The 22,955-nt window shown below is 42.8% G+C and overlaps 1 protein-coding gene across 1 annotated transcript in view; it reads left to right on the top strand.

Moving 5' to 3' along the window:
* COL5A2 (collagen type V alpha 2 chain) overlaps nucleotides 1-22,955 on the top strand; it is a 78,017-nt gene that overhangs the window by 8,237 nt on the left and 46,825 nt on the right. The window contains exons 7-13 of the mRNA XM_053282896.1: nucleotides 6,933-6,986; nucleotides 7,108-7,161; nucleotides 8,348-8,392; nucleotides 10,837-10,890; nucleotides 11,634-11,678; nucleotides 17,032-17,085; nucleotides 21,835-21,933. Of these exons, the coding sequence (XP_053138871.1) occupies nucleotides 6,933-6,986; nucleotides 7,108-7,161; nucleotides 8,348-8,392; nucleotides 10,837-10,890; nucleotides 11,634-11,678; nucleotides 17,032-17,085; nucleotides 21,835-21,933 (405 nt within the window). The remainder of the gene's footprint in view (nucleotides 1-6,932; nucleotides 6,987-7,107; nucleotides 7,162-8,347; nucleotides 8,393-10,836; nucleotides 10,891-11,633; nucleotides 11,679-17,031; nucleotides 17,086-21,834; nucleotides 21,934-22,955) is intronic.

The raw sequence follows: 22,955 nt of genomic DNA, 5'->3' as shown, positions 1-22,955 counted from the left end.
CATGCGGAGCAAGGTTGGCTCTTAAGTAGGCCCCTGCTTCCAAGACCATTTAAAGCTTTTGAAGATAACATGTTCAACTCTGTGAGAAACTAACTGGCAATCACAGGGCATTGTACAGCATGAATGAATAGTCCTGCTACTTTACTTCCACCAACTCTTACTTTTCTTTGAGACCATCACCCACCTCTTCTCCGAAAGCTTGCCATAAAGTATTTTTTTAAGAATACAAAGATAAGCAATATGATTATGTATGCATGTATTCATTTAATATATTTGTATACCACCTATAACATACCTGTGAGGGCAATTTATTTTGTCTTCCTCTCTTCCACTCCCCCTCCCTCCTTCCTCGGTCCAGGTGTTCAGATTTTTGGTGATCATGGCCTCAGGATGCTGATGTTTAATGCCAGGTCCGTCTGCAATAAGACCTCTATCTTCGATCTTTTATTGGAGGAGCAGGCTGACCTGGCTTGCATTACTGAGACCTGGTTGGGCCCAGATGGGGATGTTGCCTTATCTGAGATGTACCCACCAGGTTTCCATGTGCTTCATCAGCCCCGAGGCCGTGGCCGGGGTGGCGGTGATTTTCAAAGAAGATCTTGCCTTGGTCAGGGGCCCTGCCTGGCAGACGACTGGTTGTGAATGCCTTCTCGTGATGTTGGGCCTATGCGACAAGATTGGGCTTCTGCTGATGTACTGGCCACCCCGCTGCTCAGCTGCTGCCCTCTCCGAGCTCCTTGACCTCGTGGCAGGGCTGGTGGTTGAGACCCCTAGACTCATAGTCTTGGGGAACTTCAACCTTCCGGCTCTTGGCCGGGCCTCGGTGTGTGCTCAGGAGTTCATGGCCTTCATGGCAACCATGGGCTTGTCGCAGGTAATCTCGGGCCCAACTCATGTGGGTGGACACACTTTAGACCTGGTCTTTGTCTCAGAGCAGTGGCAATATGATTTGAATATGGGGGATATAGTCATCTCTCCCTTGCCATGGTCAGATCACCCCCTGATCTGTATGCAGATTGCCGCTGCTCCTTGCCTCGGCAGGGGCAGTGGAGCTACTTTGATGGTCTGCCCCAGGTGCCTTATGGATCCTTATGGTTTTCAGAGGGCTCTTGGGGATATTTCCAGCAATCTGGTGGGCACCTCTCCAGCACAGCTCGTTGAGGCCTGGAACATCGAGGCCACAAGGGCTCTGGATGAGATTGCCCCAAGTGGCCTCTCAAGATTCGTGGATCCTGGCTTCCTTGGTTTCCTCAGGAGCTAAGGGAGATGAAGCGCCTTAAGAGATGCCTAAAGTGCCACTGGAGGAAAATGAATTCCAAGCATGGTTACTCTCTTATCTTTGGGAGTATTCCGTGGCGATAAGGGTGGTGAAGTCTGCTCACTTCTCTGCTCTTATTGCCATCATCTGACTCTCATCCAGCGGCCTTATTCTGGATTACCTGTTCCCTGCTTGGGAATGCAGATCCAATGGAGGTTCCATCTGGCCGCTGTGACATGCTTGCTAGATTCTTCGCTGAAAAAGTTGCCTGCCTTTGGTGGGAGTTGGACTCCAATCGCACAGGATCTGATGAGATGACGGAGACGTCATCTTGGAATGTCATCTGGGATACTTTTGAGCCTGTTGAGGCTGAGGATGTGGACAGGATTCTCTCTGGTATGGGTGCTGCGGCCTGTAGCCTAGACCCTTGCCCCTCCTGGCTTATTAGAGTAGCTGGCGGGAATGTAACATCTTGGCTTCAGGAATTAGTGAATTCTTTTCTTCTTGGGGGGGTCTGTGCTGGCAGTCTTAAAAGAGGCTGTGGTGTGCCCTGTTTTGAAGAAAACTTGATAATTATAGACCAATCTCCAATGTTCCTTTCTTTGCAAAGGTTCTGGAGAAAGTTTTATGTGCCCAGCTTGAGAGAGCTCTGGATGAAGCTGAATTTCTAGATCCTTGTCAGTCAGGTTTCAGGCCATGGCATAGCACAGAAATGGCATTGGTCACTCTTGGTGATAACTTGTATCATGACCTTGATGAGGGTAGCGCCCCTCTCTTGGTCCTTTTAGATCTCTCAGAGCTTTCGATACCATCAACCATGGTATCCTTTTGGGGCGCCTGTGCAGGTTAAGTATTTGGGGCACTGTTTGCAGTGGTTCTGTTCCTTCCTTAGTGGGCACTTTCAGTCGGTGTGTATTGGTGGTGACTGCTCTGCCCTGTGGCCACTCTTTTGTGGGGTGCCTCAGGAATCGGTTCTCACACTCATTCTTTTTAACATCTACATGAAACCGTTGGGGCAGGTCATCCGTCAGTTTGGGGTAAGATTTCATCAATATGCCGATGATACTCAATTGTATATTGCCACCCCAGACCACTCCAGAGATGCCATTTCTGTGCTTGCCCAGTGTCTGGAGGCTGTTAGGGTCTGGATGGGCCAAAACAGGCTCAGAGTTAATCCCTCCAAGACTGAGTTGCTTTTGCTTACTCCTCGATCTGGCCAATTGCAGAGTCTGAGTCTCTCCCTGGACAGGGTTGCGCTGCCCCTGAAGGAGGTGGTCCATGACCTAGGGGTCCTCTTGGACTCGCAGCTCCTGCTTGAGCAGCAGGTGGAGGCTGTGGCCAGAGGTGCCTTTGCTCAGCTTCGGCTGGTCCACCAGTTGCAGCCCTATCTCGACCGGCAGGCCCTGGCAATGGTAACTCATGTCCTCGTCATCTCTCGTCTGGAGTACTGTAATGCGCTGTACCTGGGGTTGCCTTTGAAGATGACCTGGAAGCTTCAGTTGGTTCAGAATGTGGCGGCCCACCTGCTTATGGGCACTAGGAGATATGATAGTGTGACACCTCTCTTGCGGTCGCTGCATTGGTTAAATATTTGCTTCTGGGTCCAATTCAAAGTGCTGGTTCTCACCTTTAAAACCCTTCAGGGCTTAGCACCTGCTTACTTTCAGGACTGTCTCTCTCGACCAGTTCTGTCCCGTCCTGTGAGAGCTTCTCAGGTAGCACTTCTCTTGGTCCCTCGTCTCAAAGAGGTCTGTAGTACTAGGGCCCGTGGAACGGCTTTTTCTTTTGCTACCCCTTCACTTTGGAATTCTCCCGCCCCCCAGATTCAGTCTGCCTCCCCCCCTCCCAGATTCGGTCTGCCTCCTCCTTTTCAGCCTTTAAGATCTTATTGAAGACGTTTCTTTTCCTCAAGGCATTTTCCCTTTAAATCTCAATCTCTCTCTCTCTCTCTCTCTCTCTCTCTCTCTCTCTCTCTCTTTCTCTCTCCTAATTTTAAATCTTGGATACTGTTCTTGTTTGTACACCACCCTGAGTCTGTGGATTGGGAAGTATATTAAATCTCTTAATAAATATAAAAATAAATAAATAAATTCACACAAAAAATTAAAATACATCCACAAAAATTAAAACAATGCAACAGTTAAATTATTTAAGCAGTTTGAAATTTAGCTAAAAGCTTGGTTGAAAAGATGTGTCTTCAAGATTTGTCTAAAAGCTGTTAGATATGGTATAGATTCTGGCAGGGAGTATGTTCCAAAGCATTGGGGAGACTTTCTAATCCCTATAGGAAATGGAATTCTTTGGATGCTAGTGTAGGCAGGGGAAGGTAGCAGGGTTAGAAAAATTGATTTTATTTTTTAAAATCTAAATTGGATTTTTAAAATTAAAACCAGATTTTTTAAACAAAACAATTCATTTTAAAAAAAACACCTAAATCAAAGATATCATCATGAATGTAAAGCATAACACCTAATTATATTCTATGAATATGTTAAGAGCAGTATATGGGGGACGAGAGATAACAGACCTGATCAGTCCTATTCTGCAGGTGGTGTACATGCAGCACACACACACAATCAAGCCCTTGCCCCTCCGCCGGAAAAGTACAAAGACATTAGGCCAATTCATACATTATATTCAACACTCGTACAAGTGTACACAGGTACAGATCTTTACAGAGGTATAGTCATTCACATGTTATGCTGAATGCAGCTACAGAAGGAGTAAATCTGAGCAAGGAGAAGAAATCTGGATATAAATGCAAAGGATAGGGGAGTACATAAAGTGAATAGAGAGTGCAACCAAAAGTATTCACAGTTTTGAGGAAACTTTTTCTGAGTCCATCCTCCAGTGTAGAAGGGAAACACCTATCATGGCAGTAGGTCATAAGAGAGACCTCATTTGGCAATATTTTAATGAAGTTCCTGTACCTGTGGATAAGAGGTACACATGTGAGTAATGCAAACAGTGCTACAAAGAAATTCAAGGCCTTGTTGAAGCAGCCTTATGAGATGTGTGCACCTATTATAGTGCACAGAGATAGTGTGTACCTATCTTCTGAAAATGAAACCTACATATATCTCTGAATATATATTAAGGTTATATTAGACAAAAATGTACATTTATTAGAATGTTAGCTTAACCCACGCACAGCGTGCTAGTACTGCATGCTAGTACTTGATTGCGTGCTAGTACTTGATCACTCCCCTCATCCCCCTTCCACAGCCCCTTCACCTCAGAGATCTCTACACTCTCACCTAAGCTACACTCCTGCTTCTCCTCCTGCATCCCATTGCTTCCACCCCCCCTCGCCCCTCTTGGTCACTCCTCCATCCCTTTACTCCATCCCCCTCACCCCTCTTGGTCACAGTGGCAGTGTTGCTGGTACCTATTGGCCAAGCTTCAGCCCGCTATCCCCAGAGACTTCCTCACCCTCACCCTGCTCCTGCTCCTCCCCACAGGAGCAGCAGCAGTGGTGTTGGTCCAGGGCCTTCCTTGCTGCCGCCGCCACCAGGCCGCACGTTCCCCTCAGACTGCTGATGGTCCTGGGCCCATTCCTTGCCTGCCTGCCTCCCTCCACCAATGGCCTTGGTAGCCCCAAACAGCAGCAGTGGTTGACTGGGCCCTTCCTTGCTTCTGCCATCGCCATGGGCACTCATTCCCCTCAGGCCGCTGACAGGCTTGGGCCCGTCCCTTGCCCTTCTTTCTTTTTGTCTCTCCCTTCCTTCTTTTTCTGTCATTCTCTCTCCTCCACTCACTCTTCCCTTATTTCTTTCTTACTCTCCCTTCTTTCTCTCTCTCTTCCTGAGTTAACAGATTTCATTCATCTTGTTTCCTCTTCTAATTCACACAACGGCAGCCTCCATCTCTTGAAGGGGCTCTTTCCTCCCTCATGACCCCTCTCTTAGCAGACCACTGTCCACTATCCATATATATATATATATATATATATATATATATATATATATATAAAACAATCAGGAGCATCTTCTGACCAGTAACTGTTGTGTTCCTACTGACCTTAACCATCACATGCCTCTCCTCCCTATCTGCATATGGAATCCTCACTGCCCAATCTCCACAGTGCCACAGGCTCCTCCTCCCTATCTGTATATGGAATCCCCACTGCACAATCACCACAGTGCTTCTGCTCATGAATTTTCTCGAGAGCTGCCACGCATGGGATTAGCCACGGGTACGCCTTAGAGAATTATATATATAGATAATGATGATTAAATAGAATCTTCCTGTCTAGTGACTGAATAACTAAAATTTGAGTCCTGTGAAGCAATTTAAATCATGATTTAAATCAGTTTGACTTAAATTAAATCAACTTTGGAGGGTAGAGCACATGCTCTCGAGGCTCATGGATGTCACGTGGAACCCACTGTGTTTCTGTAGTATGTCTGAATCAGCCCTTAGGCTCTGCATGACTTCCTAAGCCTGAGAGATATCCTGTCATAACATACCTGGATGTATAAAAGGAGGAAAGTGGAAACTACAGATGTATGCTTTGGTTTTTATCATGTAAATGGCAATTTTTTAAAAAAATATAAACCCAAATAACAGAGATTTTAATAACAGCACACATTTAGGGCACAGGAAAAGCATAGTTTAAGGAAATGAGAACTATGCTGATTGAATTGATAATGTGATTTTGTGTTTAGCAGGAGCAATATTTTTTTAAAAAGCCGAGGAAGCTTTTATATTACTGTGGAGGGCATTGTCACCTCTTTGACAGTACCTCCCTTTGGAGCAAAGTACCCCACTGAGAGTAGAAGATAAATAGGTATGACATGTAAATCCTTTTCTGAGTCTGCAGCCCTCAAAATGATTTCCCACTAGGTTTGTTTAATTATAAGAACAGCCACATATCTTTTTGACTGTAATAATGAAATATCTATTCTACTCTCCTGTGGAAAAAGACTTAATGAGAACCATTTTTTCAAACATGTGAAAAGGTCCATGTTCAGGTACAGAAATCCTTGCAATGGGGCTGATGCTTGATGTTTGCTTTTCCTGCATGCACCTAAAAAGCTCTCTTTATCCCAGGCTGAGTTCATATCCACAGCCCATGTTGACTTTCATGATGAAGAGTTAGATTCTGGAACTTTGTTCTTGATACCAGTGTTCCCATAACAGGGATTCCCAGAAATTGTTGACTTCCCCTCCCACAACCCCCATGCAAAGGCGATTGCAGCTGGGGTTGATGGAAGTTGTAGACAGCAACATCTGGGAATCCCTTGTTACAGGGTGCACTGCTTGGTTCCCTTATTGTTATATTTACCTATGAAGGTCAGGGTCAAACCCAACATAATGCAAATTGTTCCATTTATACTCCCCCCCCATTAAAATAGAAGCAGAAGGGATCAGGACTGGAACCATGGTGCATGACTGGGGACATTTGACTCCAATGGAACCTTCTTAGGGATTATAGAAGCTTCAGGGGACTGGTTTACATTAAATTACATTGTGCGTAGAGAGGGAAGAATTATGTACTCTCTCCATGTACCATGGTCCTCATCCTAGTTTTCCCCACATCTGCAATTTTATTTAAGGGGGAGGGATGCCAAAAGAAATGATAGGTTTAGTGCTGTGTCTGGTTTGACCCTAAGAAATGGGTTCTACAAGATCTGTGTCACTTCTAAGTGTGGGTCCTTGCCTCTTCTTTCAGGGTGCTCGAGGTTTCCCTGGTGCTCCAGGTATGCCAGGTTTAAAGGGCCATAGGGTAAGTCTGAACACATCTGCTTTCCTCCTGAGAGAATTCTTCCTTACCTTTTTAGCTAGATTAAATTATTTACTCCTCTTTGTTCATAAGTATCATGGACACATCTGAATTTATCTCTCAGGGACATAAAGGACTAGATGGTCCGAAAGGTGAAATTGGAGCCATTGGATCTAAGGTAAGCATTTAGGTTTACATTTGCTTTTTTTTGTTTTGTTAGGTGTTTGGAATTGCACTTATCTCTTGTTTACAAAGAACTTTGAAGTAGCAAAACCTGTGATAGCTGGTTCTGGCCTTGAGACATTTGGCCAAAGAATGGGTTAGTTGTTTTTGGCCCTTTGCGCCTTTTGAGAAATAGACAGGCTGTTCCTCCCTCTTGCCGCCACTTCTGTTTGTTTTGTTCCAGCTTAATGAAACACCATGGAACAGTTCCTTCTGCTTTCAGGATTGACTGTAGAAACTGTGCAAGGAGAAGTGCAGCACAAGAGTTGTTAAAGTCTATTCCATATGTTACAGCTAACAAATGGAAGCTGCTAAAATTGGTCTGGCTGCTTCGCTCAGTAGCCCTAATGCAGAAAGCACTTTGTCACGTGAATTGCCCCACTGTGAGGAGAATCGCCATGCTGTCTCCAGATATTCCTGCCAGCACTGTGGAAACTCTCCAGCCATTGGGAGCAATTCACATGACAAATTTCTCTACACTATAAGAAGCCCTATTAAGTAGCTTCCACATGGGGACTGTAAAATGTATAAGCATCCTTAAATATTTGGTCTATGTTTCTGTAAGCTTACAGTTTTAAAGAATAACTGTGCAAAATATTGTGGAGCAGAGTATTGTAAGTTAACAGGCTATTCCATTATCAATACCAAAGGACACTCCTTAGTGAAGTTGTCTCTACCACCCTTTAGGTCAGTCACAGTGGCCCAGAGCTAGCTTTTTGGTGACCATGTTTGAAAGAGCCTTTCTTGTAGCAGTTTACCATAGTATTTGAAGCTACTTGCTTTAAAAACGGACTTTGTAGCTCAGTGGTATTTGAAATGCAGTTGGTTTCCTTTCCCCCCCACTGCAGTCAGAGGAGCTTCAACATTAGCACAATGGCTTTCCTCTAAGGTTTCCTCTGAATTTCAAGGCCTGAGCAAATGCCCACTTCAGATAAACAAAATCACAACACACTCTCAAGATAATTAAATATAACTGTATTGCTGGTAATTTACAAATCAAAATTTATCCATAAGTAACAACATTATATTGCTGCATAACCTTTTACACAGTGATATGACTATCCTATCATCAGAAACTAAGTACCCACAGAGTTCAAAAGCTTTAACACTAACTTATGAACACGTTTTTATTGCATTTCTAGGGTGAACACGGCCCACCAGGTCAGATGGGTCTAACAGGCCCTATGGTGAGTCCCATTATATTATTTACAGTTCCTATTTATATAGAATACAAGTTGTTCTAGTAAGAACTGATCACCCTACTTTCCTACCTCTGTCTCTACAACTAGACTAAATTTGGTTCAGATTGAGGCCCACAAACTAGTTCTCTTGCACCTTAAATGTTCACGTGTCTGCCATCTTGGACTGGGGTGGATGACATCATTACAAATGACACCTCTGAGGTGTCCCTATGTGTCACTCACTACAACTGTACCAAATTTGGTCCAAATTGGTTAGTGCATTTACGCATCAAAAATGCACACGTCTGCCATCTTGGATTGGGGTGGTTGACATCATCACAAACTACGGCATTGAGGTTTCCCCATGTGCCCCTACAGCTGGAGCAAATTTGATTCAAATCAGTTAGGTGTTTCACAGGTTAACCCTGTTGTGCCTCAAAAGTTTACGCATCTGCCATCTTGGATCGTGGTGGATGACATCATAACAAACTATGCCGTTGGGGTGTCCCTACAACTTTACCTGATTTGGTTTATATTGTTTCAGGCATTGTGGAATTGGTGGGGGGGGGGCGGGGGGACACACAGACACACACGCACAGAATGCTGGGTGATCTCATATGCTTACTGGAAAGTAGGTTAATAATGAGATTGTTCACACGAGCAGTCCTACCTGGGTAGGGCTGCTCATGTGAGGTGCTGGGATGGTGGCTGATCCCGGCACTAGCTTGCCAGGTAGCCGAGGAATTTTTCCTGGGCATTTAGCTGGGTAAAACGGTGAAAGCACGCCCTTTTACCCAGGTTCTCAGTCGTGTGTCCGCATATGTTGCATTTAGGGATCTCTGGAGGCTGGGCTGTGTTTTCCCTGCCTTCAGAAATCTACACTGTTCATAGCAGCATGGATCGTGTGGGTGTGCGAGCCATGCATTGTGCACAAGGATCCGGATCATTTGGGGGAAAGGTAAGATTGATCTTGCCTTCCCCCTGTGCCCTCTCCTCTGGGCTGCAATGGTCATGTGGACGACCTTCTATGAAGAAGGTCTGATGTCTGCAGTGCTTGGCTACAACCAGCCAAGTGAGACAGCCAACTCATCATGGATGGCAAGCAATCCACCAGGGGCTTAATAAGCATCTTATAGGTTGTCTGAGACTGTAAGCATGTCAGGATTCTCAAGGAACTTGCAGGCTATAAGACATGTCTGGTGGGCTGCAATTGCCTTAGTGGGTCCCACTCGGTAGGCCTGGCCTATAGTTAACCACCCAAGTAGTACAAGGCTGTTTCTAGTCTAATCACCTCAGAGATTACACTTTAAAGTCCTATTCCGGTGTGTTTTTCATCACTATTATACTCTAGAGCCAACAATGGCAACACTCATTAAGCTTGTGCTTTGTGTTATGACATTTTCAGTACTATTGTTCCCTAAACGTCACTGTTGGTGCACATATCTGCACCTTTGTATCTGGCAAGCATTCTAACACAATTTAGAATTACACAAGCGTTGCAACATAATTTAGAATTACACATTTGCATTCCCATTCGTTATTGTGCAGTTAACTGTTTTTTGTTGCTAACCTCTTCTGTGAGCTTACTTTTGATTTGATTTTAGATAGTTGTGTTAGTCTATTGCAGCAAACCCAATAAGGGAAACTAGTATTGGTGTGCAGGCTGCCAAGATATTCTGATATATTTGAGCATGAGACATTCCAAATATAATATAGACTACAACACAAGTCACTTGGTGTTCAATAAACAATATTGTTTATGTTAAAATGATTAGCTAAGGTAACAACGTTTGCAAGAACCAGAGGCTAGGAAGTAAGGCACACTGTTCTTTCTCCCCACATGTGATAATTTAACTGGGTGCATGATACCTTTAAAATTTTAGTAGCTTTTAGTCTATTACTACCATGAAGTAACATACATTGGCTGACAACCTGACTAAATTGACTCGAGGAAGTCCCTTTGAAATTAAAAGGAAAGTTAGACATGCCTAGCCAGGGGGAGGGGCACACCATACCAAGAGGACTATTACTATTTGTAATATTCCCCTTGACAGAACAAGGTTGGGGCATTACTACTACTACTACTACTACTACTACTAGTATTATAAATGAGTACCTATTTTCAGCTGGGAAATATGGGGTGGTGTGGTATCTAATAATGTTTATATATATACTTAATATTTCTAATAATGGTTCTAATGGATATATTGCATCCCCCTCCCCCACCCCAAGCTGAGGAAAGGGGAATTTACCTTCATGGGTAATTATTATCAGTTTAAGTTTACCAATGGCATGTGTTTTTTTAAAATGTGTTCTTTCATCCAGAACAAATGTTGGGAAACATATGAGAACAACATTCTCATTCATGGGTGGCATGAGTTATAAAAAGAAATGATTTCAACCAACATTGGCCTACTATAAAGCCTTTTCTCCTGTTTTGTTGGGTGCAGGGCCCCCGAGGGATGGCTGGAGAAAGAGGACGACTTGGACCACAGGGTGCTCCAGTAAGTGGTTATTCATAACTGAATAAGCCATGCAACTTGCTATCTAAACCTATTCTCACTTTGCTTCTCAGTTTACATCTAAAGGCCATTTGAAGGCCATAAAGAAGAAAGGATTTCAGGTTTTTAAAATATGGGAGCCATTTTAATTTATTTATTTAGATCTATGTAAACCACTCTGGGAACTTTCTGTTGAAAAGTGGTATATAAATATTTGTCATATTCATTTCTAAGATGTCTTGTGACAATTGTTTTGGGAACAGCCTGAAGTGCCACACACCCACGCCCAGAAAACAGGATAGCAAATCTTTATCCTTTAGGGCAGGCCTCTCTAAATCCCAAAAGACCACCCACTTAATTCCAGCACAGACATCTTTTAAGAGCAACAAGCAGCAGGAAAATGACATGCTTTGTGTTTGGAGGTGATCCTTGGCCAGTTAAGTCAATGAGTTGGGAGGTTCTCATCAGTTGTAGCCTTCCTGTTGCTGCATGAACCTCTACCAGTTTCTGATGCTGGACCTGGAAGCATGAGACCCTCTTGTTACCCTTGTTGCTCAAGCCTGTGGGAGGCAAGTAGGATCAGAGAATGGTTAGCACTTCCCCCACTTCAGCCTAGATTGCTGATATTCCTTTGGTTATAAAAATGGAATCAGCATCACTTGCTAATAGAGCTCCTTGGAGAAACATCTAAGGTTTCCCATACATTTACCTATTATTTATTTATGCATTGATGTATTTTTATTTAGGGGGCTCGAGGTTCTCATGGTATGCCAGGGAAGCCGGGGCCAATGGTAAGTGCATCTCCCCACCCCACTGCTTTGCCTTCTTTCCATTTCTTTGTTCTTCTTTTCCTTCCATTTCACTTAAATCAGAGAGTGAAAGGAATTCAGAAGATTTGCACAGAAACTATGATCACTGAATCATTAATAATGTCATTCACCAACATGCTATGGTTCTCAAGTTTGCATTCCAGTTAAGGCAAGGGTGCCACAAGTGGCACAGATGGCAGGACCTTGTGGTATGCCTAGACATGAATAGAAGGTCCTAGGGGCCTGGCCATGGCCTAGGGCCATACATGCCTATACTCTTGCCTGCCTCTCCAGCACTGCACTACTACCTGGCTCAGTACATTAGAGGCAACACCACATCAAGATATGGGGGACTGTGCATGTACTAACTATCATGTGCACTAGAGCAGTGCTATCTCATATGTTGGACTCAGCTTGTGTTCAGGTTGCCTGAAAAGTTGGCCACTGCTGAGTTAAGGTCCATAACTGTGACTAGGACTTTGCACAGTTTTTTGCAGCTGATAATTCTACTAATACACCAGTTCTTATTTAGTTGATGGTATTAATATTCCCCCTTATTACTGAAATTGGAGCCTTCCACACAATCCTAGGGCATCTTATGTAAGAACATTATGTAAGGAGTATCTTATGTAAGAACATTTTGCTCATGCAGTGGGGAAGAGGTGATCTTTGCCAGTTCCATCTTCCCTCCATTGCCCCGCATGATACCCTGTGAAATTATTGTGCTTTTAATACATGAATCCAAAATGAGTCCTATAGAAGCTTCCTTTCTGGGACTAACAGCAATTTTGGATGTGTGATTTTTCAATAGTTAAATACCCTCGCCCATGTGCCATAGTAATGATCCTCCCCTGGGGTTATATAATTTTTAAAAAATAAACTCACCAGGCCAATGGTCTTGGCTTGTAAGTTGAGAGTCAGAGAGATGTTTGCCTCCTTATATGACATGTCCTCCCAAGCTCTTGCTGTTGCAGAAATCCTTCTTTCCTGCCGGCATTTCCTGTGCATGGGCAGGAGAGCTACCAACAGGGTGTGGCATATGGCAGCCTAAGGGAGGAGCAACCATAATAATCAGGTACATTTGACATCCTAGAGACAGTGCTGCTGGTAGGATTTGCAGGCCCAAGCACATCTGTGAGCAAATCAGTAGGCCTCTGGTCTCCACAATACTTAGAAGAACTGACACTAGATCCCAGGGACAGAAAAAGGAGGCTAAAAGACACATGCCAGTCACTTGCATATTAATATACACACGCCATATTGCTATATCTGGCTACAAATACAAACCAGGTAGCCAGAAACTTAAGGGATGCGACAGAGGGAACCAAACATGTGCTAAACGATACCTATTACCCTTCCCATTTTTCAAACAGATAAGACCTTTTATCATAGTGGTGGGGCAGTACCACATTACAAATTTGTATTGAGTCCAAAACAATTATTCTTGGCACTTGTTCTAAGTCTAGGAAAGCACAGAAGAGGAGATTGTGTTCTGCCAAATGCTTCTCATGTTTCATGTCATAGGGCAGAATTAAGATGGCTCACAATAGAATTAAGATGGCTCAAACCACAGAGCTCTCTCTTCTTCAGGGTGTTAACAGCTGAAAAGTGCATTTACTTGCCATTATGTACACCTATACATCTTTCTAGACAAAGACAGGGCCTTTTTCTTAATGCTTTAATAAATCTCTGTCTTCACCTTCAAAGGAGATACAAGAAAAGTTTTCCCACTTTTCAGTACCACAAAGGAATTCTACTTGCCACAGAAGATGCTGACTTTCCAGCTAGATTTTAAGTCTCTTTACTATATGTCCCATGCTGAGTTGACAAAACAAGAACAGACTGCAAGCGGATAATGACCTTTCTGACCCCAGTCTGACAACTTGTATGTGCACATCTATCAGATAAAATAGTATCCATCTCAAGCAGATTGCAGGTGCTAACCTGATTGGAGGATCTGGTCAGGCTGGAGAATTGCACATGACTGAAGCACCTGTTAGCACAGTTGCTTCCTCAGGATACATATACTGAAGCCTGTATGGCCTTTAGGCGTAGTTACATTTCTATAATATGCACTCAGAGAAACAAGAAAGCCTAAGTATTTTCATTTTAAGATCTTTCAGGCTGGTTGAACAGATTTGTTTTCAAAATGACATAAAGACTAGTTTTAAAATAATTCATTGAAGAGAGTATCATTTGAATACTGCAAGCATATTATTAGCATAGAATTAGAACTAGAATATTTATTTAAGCATCAATTATTCTTAATGCATATTTGATCTGTGTATATATACAAATTCATAAGTACCATTGCAACCATTTTCAGAAAGGATGCAGCAAAAGTGGGTAGTGATGGCGGTGGTGGTTGAACTTGGAATGATTCGATTCCATCCCTCATGGCTGTATTTCAAGCTAACCCCTAGGCTGTTTGCCCACACTCCCTGCCACAATGTTTCTTAGGGAACCTCTGTGGCTTTTCCCCACTTTGTGCAGTTTCCCAATGTGAATGTTCCAGTGCTGTGGTGAATGCGGCAGTAGGGATGAAGTCCTTATATGCTGTCACACATACTTGTCACAGCATCCAAGGATGCTGGGAAGAATGAGAACTGGCTCTCATGGCCTGGATGCATAGAAAATGATATACAACAGCAAAAAGTATCCTCGTACTTTCTGTGGCGTTTATGTGGCACTTACTGATCCATTCTGTGGCATTCATTTTCTGTGGCATACACATTCATCTCAATACTGTCCTCCTTCACCTTGGTAATTTGTGGTGTGTGTGCATGCACATGCATGCACATGAGAGTGTTTGAGTGATAGCAATATGCTCCCGGAAACATACTGGTAGGCACTGAGGCTCCTAGGCTCTGGCATATGGTATTATCATATTATTGCTTGCTTAGGGGCCCAATCTGCTATGGACCCAATCTGGAATTCAAATTAATTTTCAGACATCAAGGAGGTATGAAAAATTTATACGTTTGCTTTAGATGATTTCCAGGATGGACGTATGGGAAGTCCAGTCACCAATTATATTCAGTGTATAGATGGTATGTTTTCCAAATACCATGACTTTTATAGTTCTTAAAATGTTTATCATTACTTGAAAAACAGACTAGAATATAGCAGCAAATTTTTTTCTCACAATTATTAGGAGATTTTGTCATTCTAGATTAAATGTGACTGTTTCTGTCTCTTTCTAACATTAGTTGAAACAGATTCAGCATGACACTGAGTTGGCAGAATTATTTGGTACATTCCCTAACAATATCAGAAGGGAGCTTCAGCATCATAGTTAAACACAGAACTTGCTGGATATGAAGGATGTGACTGGAATACATGAGTAGCTGAGCCAGGACAAGGAGGCTTGCCCTGAAAAAAGAGAGAACAAAAGAGAGAATTGGCAGGCTAATATCTGTGGCGTAATACAATTGGATGTGTAGATTTTCCTACATCTGTTCAATGAGCTGTTGCAGGGACGCTTTAAGAAAGTTCAGCACAAGGTCACAGGTCAAATTATCTTCTTCATAATTAATAGTTTCTGGAACAGATTCTTCTTATTACTGAGATTATCAGGAAAAGCATCCTTTACACAAGGCATTATTTCATAGTGTGCGGCTTGTTCTACATTAGGGTGCCAAGCCAGAAAAAAGCCAGGGAAAGCAAGTCACAGGGGAGTGGTGGATATATGCAGTGGTAGTGAATGTTTATGACCGCTGTGTGCCGCTACTGGAAGGTTGTCTAGAAATCTGTTGCTTGGACATACCTGCAGAAACAAAAAGCATAACACCAGCCAATTTTAATCAAAAATGGATTATCTTTGGGAATTCTGTGGGAGTACAGGGCAAAAACATATCCAGAAGCAATACCTCCAATGCATAGCCAAAGATTCTTGATGTACTAATGCTGCATATGTAGTGGCTGAAGCAGTGACACCAGCTTCATAGAATGCCTGTCCCCTTCTGTTTGTTTTTGCTTAAATCTAGCCAGATGAAGAGTATTAATGCTCACAAAAGCCTCTGCACATATTTCTAATTTACAACTTTACAAAGCATTTTGAAAACAGTGTACATTACTCTGAATATTGGATTTGTTCTCGCATAGATATGTTGATGCCGTTAGTATGAAGGGAAACAAAATACATGTAGTTCATAGCAGGTGAATGTTCCTGTAAACAGGAGAGCATTAGTTTACCATTTTCAGAGTTTTCGGTTGCAGTTTGCTGGGATGTGTCATGCTGCAAATATATTGCAGCAAGCAGTATTGCTATATTGCCTGGGCATTATATCAGAGGTATCTCATTCCTTGTGCATTCCTTGACCCTGAACTGAATGAGGAAACCCTTGTGCACAGAGAGCCTTGTTGTGTTTTTGGATTGGGAGTTGCATGTTGATAAATCATCCATATTCCATATGTTCCTATGTATAGGGAGGAATGCTGGTCTTGTGGAAGCAAGCATGTATTTTGCTTGCTTCCCTTTGCTAAGCAAGGTCAACCCTGGTTTGCATTTGAATGGGAGACTACAGGTACTATTTGAATAGTAGTACTATGACTACTATTCTCATGAGCGTGAAAAACCGGGCTAAGGGAGCCCAGCCCAGTTTTGCATGCTCATGAGAACCACCAGGCTTGAGGGTGAGCCCGCTGGTTCCATGAGCAAGCCCACCTAAATAGCCACCCTATTAAACGAGGTTAAGGGAGCGAGTGCTCCCTTACTCTCAGATTTTTTATTGTGTGTCAGCCGCGGCTGCTTGCAGCCACAGCTGGCAGACTCAGGGAGGAGGGAGCTCCCAATAATGCACCGCACACTCATGTGGTGCATTATTGGGGCTTGGGGGGGTCACCAACTCCTGGAGTGGCCAGGTGAGGTGAGGTGAGGTGCAGGTGGCCCGCAGGAGAGCTGCTGCTTATCTGGGCAGGCGATCTGCCCACCCAAGGAACCGCTTCTGATTGTCTGCGGGGAAGGTAAGTAAAACCCTCTTTCCCCTCAGGTAGCCTGCTAGCTATTCGCATGGATTGTGTAAAGAGCGTCTACTTTATTTAGAGGATGTTTTGTTTCAAGCTCAAGACACTCGAAACGGGCCGTTTTGAGTTGAAACGTTTTGCACATCCCTAGTATAAGGCAGCTTCCATTATGCTGCTGATTACCAATAACAACATTGTTAAAAATCTGATAATGACCTTTCCAGAATGAAGGAAGGTGTGCACAGAGCTGACTATTCCCTTCTATAAATGTTGCCTTCTAAGCTCAGAATCTGTGTTTCACCAGTTCAGATAATTTGGTAAGGATGGGAGGAATAATTGCTCAGTTATACTCACTTTCTTATTGCTGTAGGGTCCGCTTGGCATAGCTGGTTCTCCAGGTTTTCCAGGTGTCCCTGGCATGAAGGTAAGTCATGCTTTTTCTTGCTTTTCTTTGATTCTGTTTGAGTTTGTCAGGAAAATGTTTTTCCATTATTCAGTGTTCCATTCCCTAATGCACATATTCAGATTTTAGGGGGAAAGGTAAAATCTTGTTTGCACCCCAATTTTAAAAACATTTGCTCAGAAGTAAATTCCTATTATTCTAAATCACTTTCATAGGAGTGTATCTCTGGTTAATATACCCATAACAAAATTGATACTTGATAGTTCATTTACTGACAGAACTTGAACTAGATGTGGGCTTGCTGCTGTAGGAATTGTACTTGGTTGGTGGATGTTTGCAGTTCATTGCATGGAAGATTCAGCAGCAAAAATCCAGGAGGATACAGTGCTACAGAAAGACTTTTTCACTTTTATTTGGTCTCCAGGATCTCAGTCACTGTAAGACCAAAAGTGGGCTTGGGATGCACATGCCCCTTCCCCTGAGGAAGAAGTTACTAACCAATCTGGGGAATTTCTCATTTGAATGTGGGATTATCTAGTGCAATTATTGCCTTCTTCTCAAACTGATGCGTGCAGGGAGAATGGGAGAGGCCAAGGCTAACCTTAAGAAAATCTCAATAACCAAGTGAAAGACCTTGAGACAAGAAGATCATCAGTACATTAATAAAGAACTTCACTGCCTAAGTTAATGTGGATGTAGACAGCTTGCAAAGGGATATCAGAATATATGCATTGACAAGCAAGTGCATACAGTGGCCATTTTGAACTGGAGCAGCTAGTTTTGAAATAGTAAAGTCACAAAAATAAAATGAGGTAATAAGTAAAACAGAGTTCACTCCCTAAATATGTCCTTTACAAGTCTTCTATGCTAAACTTTAAGGCTGTCACGTTATCTAGCTGGATAGATCTGGTTGCAGCATCCCTTAGGAAATGGAAACACCTGGAAGTGCAATTCATTTTAATGGGAGCTGGCAATGCATCTGGGTTTCTGTGCCACAGAATACTGAAGAGCAGATAATCTACACCGTCAGGATTTTAACTAATTTATATGATGCCATAAAACAGTCCTGTTTGCATGCAAAGTTAGTGTTAGTTCTTCCCCTCCCATGCTAAGCATTAAAAAGAAAAAGCCTACTACATGAAAGGTCATTTGGCTTGAAGAATTAGAATAGTGAAAACACATCTCTGCCTTTAACACCAGGAGGATATTCATTTCAGTAATTGCAGGGCCAATGCTTTCCATTTTGTCTTCTTTCATCACTTCCTTGTTTTGTTTGGCTGCAAAATACAATAAATGGTAAGCTGATTTCTTCCTCTTGGTTATTTTTCTAGTCAGACTTTGAACCTTGTCCATCATTAAGAGCTATCAGTATATGGCAAAACAGAGATTGGTTCTTTACAGACTAAGGGCACAATTCACCAGCAAGTGGCCTAAGACCACTGGAAAGAGCACCTCCCATGCTGTTGTGCATTTCCCATTCATTTTGATGGGACTAATGCAGGGGAACTTCCCAGTGGATTGTGCTCAATTCATTTTAATGAGAAAAGATGTTTCAGTTGGATCAATGAGCCTGTGTTTTGGCTCTTACGTCATAATTTGTAACGGTTGCACCTAATTCTGATTTTATTTAAATACTTGAGAAGGCAGTCTTCCCCTCATTCCCTCTTCCTCCTTGTGAATGGTATGTGTGTGTGTGTTAGAACTCTAGTGAAGGTAAAGTGTGCTGTTGAGTCGGTGTCGACTCCTGGCAACCACAGAGCCATGTGGTTTTCTTTAGTAGAATACAGGAGGGGTTAACCATTGCCATCTCCCACACAGAATGTGATGACACCTTTCAGCATCTTCCTATATCGCTGCTGCCCAATATAGGTGTTTCCCATAGTCTGGGAAACATACCATAGTCTGGGAAACATACCAGCGGGGATTCAAACCAGCAACCTCTGGCTTGCTAGTACAGGTCAAGAATCCTTTATCCGGACTCCCAAAATCCAGAAAGCTCTTAAATCTGGACACCACGCTGAGAAAAAAACACCCCTGCTTGTATTTTCTGCTTGGATTCTCGACCTGTGGCTTCAACCACTCACAAAGCCCCCAAACCAATCCCAGCCCCAACTCAGCAGCTAACAGTGGCAAAGCAGCAAAGAGCTCCCAAACTAAGCAGCACCCGCAACTCACAGAGAGGCAAAGCAGCACCCACGGCTCCGTCTGCAATGGCAGTTGCCCAGCCCCTCGTCAGCCTCGGCTCCTCTTCCCTTCCCACATGGACGGGCACTTTGCTGGTGGCATTTAAGGGCACTTGCAGGCAGGGCAGGGGCCAGGGAGGCAAAGCAGCACCAGGCGCTCCGAACGGGGGAACAGCCCTCCTTTGGGGTGGAGCCAAGCCGGTTTTTTGAATGGGATTGCACTGCCATTCACACTCTTCTCAAGACAGTCTGCGAGATGGGAAGGAGGGGAAGTAGGCAGGAGCTTGGCTGGAAGGCGAGAAGGAACTTCAGGGGTTGTTGGAGAAAAAACCCCAGTAACCTTTCATGCCCAAGATATCTCATTTATGAACATATTCCAAAATCCGGAAGAATCCAAATTCCGGAATACCTCTGGTCCCAAGCAGTCCAGATAAAGGATTCTCAACCTGTAGCTCAACTGAATACTGAGCTATTGTTTTGTTGCTTCAACCTGTACCCTTCTCAGTGTAACAGTTTTGCAGTGGAGGACTTCAAGGAAATACTAAAAGTTTATGCATAACTCTAACGCCACAGCGTGAACTGAAATTTAACTTCAGTTTTGCTATTCTGTTCACACCCAAACTACTGTTGTTTTACATCATTTACTAAGTGGAGTGTAGGTTTCCTAGGTTGTAACTGTGATGTCCCATTAAATGATCTAATGCAGTAGGAAATGAGGCAGCCTCAGTTACTTCTAGCCATTCTTCTGTGGTGGTGTCATCCACCACTCTCCTCTGCCTGCTGTATCAAGAAGAACTTCAGAAATGCTGAAGAGCAGGCAGGGTTGAGACTGGACAGTAGGTCCAGGTGTGGAATGAACAAGAGAAGCTTCTACTATAATTTCAGACATCAGGCACCTTAGAGGTATTGCAGATATCTAGGCTGAATCCTGACAATTGCAGTGGCATTTGAGCTCCTCCCTCAGACAGGGTCATTAGATACTCACTTGGAGTTCCATAATGGGAGGAAGCGTTTTGGGTTTCCCAACATCCTCCTGTTTTAGTTCTACTGTGATCCATTCTTTCTCCTTCACTCCTTCTCTGCCTTTATTGAGCATTACAGTATGTGACTGAGGAAAGAACAGCAGGTAAACTAAAGTAATGCTATGAGATGGTAGAAGTTGAGCTGCCTAACCTTCTTCTATCATGAATTTCCTAAAGCCCCACAAGAGAAACATCTGGTAACCATATCCTTGGAAGGAAACAGTGTGAGGACTAATCAGTCCAGCAGATGTTTTGTTTTGTATTTACAGTTGGCAATACTCACTCAAACAATAACGTGACATTAGCCAATGGAGTAATGTAGGATGTTAAAAAATAATCCCTGTAATACATGAGGAGTAGAACAAGGGCCAGGGCTAAACAAACAGTCTAAATGAGTGACAGAACTGGAAGAAAGGAATGAAGTTTCTTATTTTTTTAAAAAAATATGGGGCAAAATCTTCAGTTTTATAAATCTGTGGAGTGATGCCAATTTACACTAAGAACACATGAGACACATATAATATGCTTATTGCTAATTTACATATTATTTGCATATAATTAACACCATCTGAACATTATTTTATAAATATGGTAGATGTATTTGATGGCTGACATCCACAGCAGGCTTCCAGTGACATGAAAGGGAGACTGTGCCATTGGAAGGGAGAACCTCTCCACTACCATTCCAGCCATACAGCCTGAGGCACACAGCAGGGAGGAGCTAATTTTGATTATTTGCTCTGGCTCCATGAGTGCCCTTTGTCATCTGAAAATGTGTCTCTGAAGGTTGCATGGCCCTCAAGTACACATTTTCAGGTGACGCAGGGCACTCCTAGAGCCATAGAGAATTGTCAAATTTTGCTCCACCCTGCAGCGTGACCAAAGCTGTATGGCTCCAGCACAGTTAGGAAAGTTCCCTTTGTGCCAGTGTGTCTGTCTTTTGCTCTACTAGAAGGCTGCTCTGGAAAACCCAGGAAACATCCACCAAAGCACAAACAAGAAGAGAGCATGTTTCAAGATGCTTGTGAATATTTATAGATTATTTTTATGGTTCTTTTTATGAAAGATTCATAAATATTTACAAGAGACGTGGTCTTGTAATTAACTTCCATGTAAGTAAAACTTCCATCAATCTAATATTGTTATCTATTGCACTGAATTTGTAATAGTTTCTGAATTATTCACCTCACTACATGCAAAATATTTTTAAACTGATTTTTTTAAAGAGAAAAGGTCAAAACATAGTGAACCAATCTTTAACACAACAGAATGCAATATACAATAAGGAAATAGATCAGTTCCTATGTATAACATGTGGTATATACACTAGTAAGCTCGGTGAGTGGACACAGGGGTGAATAGACTGTTGATCTGATTTAATTATATTTCTGCCATTCAATTTCAGAGATACCACTAGTAGAATCCCTTTCAAACTAACTGTTGATAGAGATCCTGACTTGGTAGTGGTTAGTATTAATAACAGTGCATTCCCTTTCCATTTTAAATGATTATTTAGTTTGAAAAATCCAGCTCTTTGTTTCTCTCTCTCTTCTTAATGTGTTCAGGGTGAAGCTGGTCCAACAGGTGCACGTGGTCCAGAAGGCCCTCAGGGGCAAAGAGGGGAAACAGGTCCACAGGGACCAGCAGGAATACCTGGTCTTCCCGTAAGTTCACCTGATTTTCAGTAATTAAGAATGCAATTTATAAATGCCTTGCTTTGTAAGAACCCTAGTTTTCACTAAATCTGTGTCTGGGTAGTACTAATTCAAGAATGTAGATTGGGGCTTAAATGACTGAATGATCTACTTTACTGCCCTGGGCATTGTCCACAACCCTGCACATAGAAAACTAGCATGTCAGTGAGAGCACTATACTAGCACACTTCTTCTGATGTGCAATTTTCTATGCGAAATAGATTTGTATGTTTGTAGGTATGTGAGCACCCTCCTGCAGTTTAAAGTGGTATAATCCATTCACAGGTTTACTGCCTCAGTGAAATTAGAACATAATTTCTCTGAAGTACCATTGAATTAATGATAGGCTACTCCAGAAGAAATATATGTGGTATTTATCTTGAGATGTTCAAATGAGCATTCAGATTTCCCTAAAAGTATATTTAGAAGGGAAATTACTGTGTTCATTTTGACTTTATGGCTTGAAATAATTGTATTACATCCTTCACATACAGTCTCTTATGATGCTTGTGGATCTAAGTGATTTTATTGCTGAAATGATTTAATGGCTTAGGCCCTGGGTATTTAAGAGAATGTCTTCTTCATTATGAGCCCCATTGAGGTCGTCTGGAGAGATCCGTCTCCAGTTGCCGCCAGCTTGGCTGGTGGCCACATGGGGATGGGCCTTCTTGGTTGCTGCCCGAGACTGTGGAATCTGCTCCCTAAATACGATCTTCCCCATCTCTGGCAATTTTTAAAAAGTACTTGAAAACCCACCTCTTTACCCAAGCTTTTCCAGCTTTTTAAATTTTTAAGTTTTAATGTTTTTGGTTTTTAGATTGGTTAAATTGTTTTAAGATCTCTGTGTATGTTTTAACTTGTTTTATGGTATTGTTAACTGCCCAGAGATGAAAGTTTGGGGCAGTGTACAAATATGACTGACTGATTAATTAATTAATTAATTCTTTTGGCATGCATGTGGTTTTGTTGGGTATAACCCCCACCATGCCCAC

This window comes from Hemicordylus capensis, chromosome 1 (genome assembly GCF_027244095.1).
Source record: "Hemicordylus capensis ecotype Gifberg chromosome 1, rHemCap1.1.pri, whole genome shotgun sequence".
In the NCBI taxonomy this organism is placed as follows: domain Eukaryota; kingdom Metazoa; phylum Chordata; class Lepidosauria; order Squamata; family Cordylidae; genus Hemicordylus; species Hemicordylus capensis.
The sequence above is the reverse complement of the archived record's forward strand: the minus strand, read 5'-3'. Positions and strand labels throughout refer to the sequence as shown.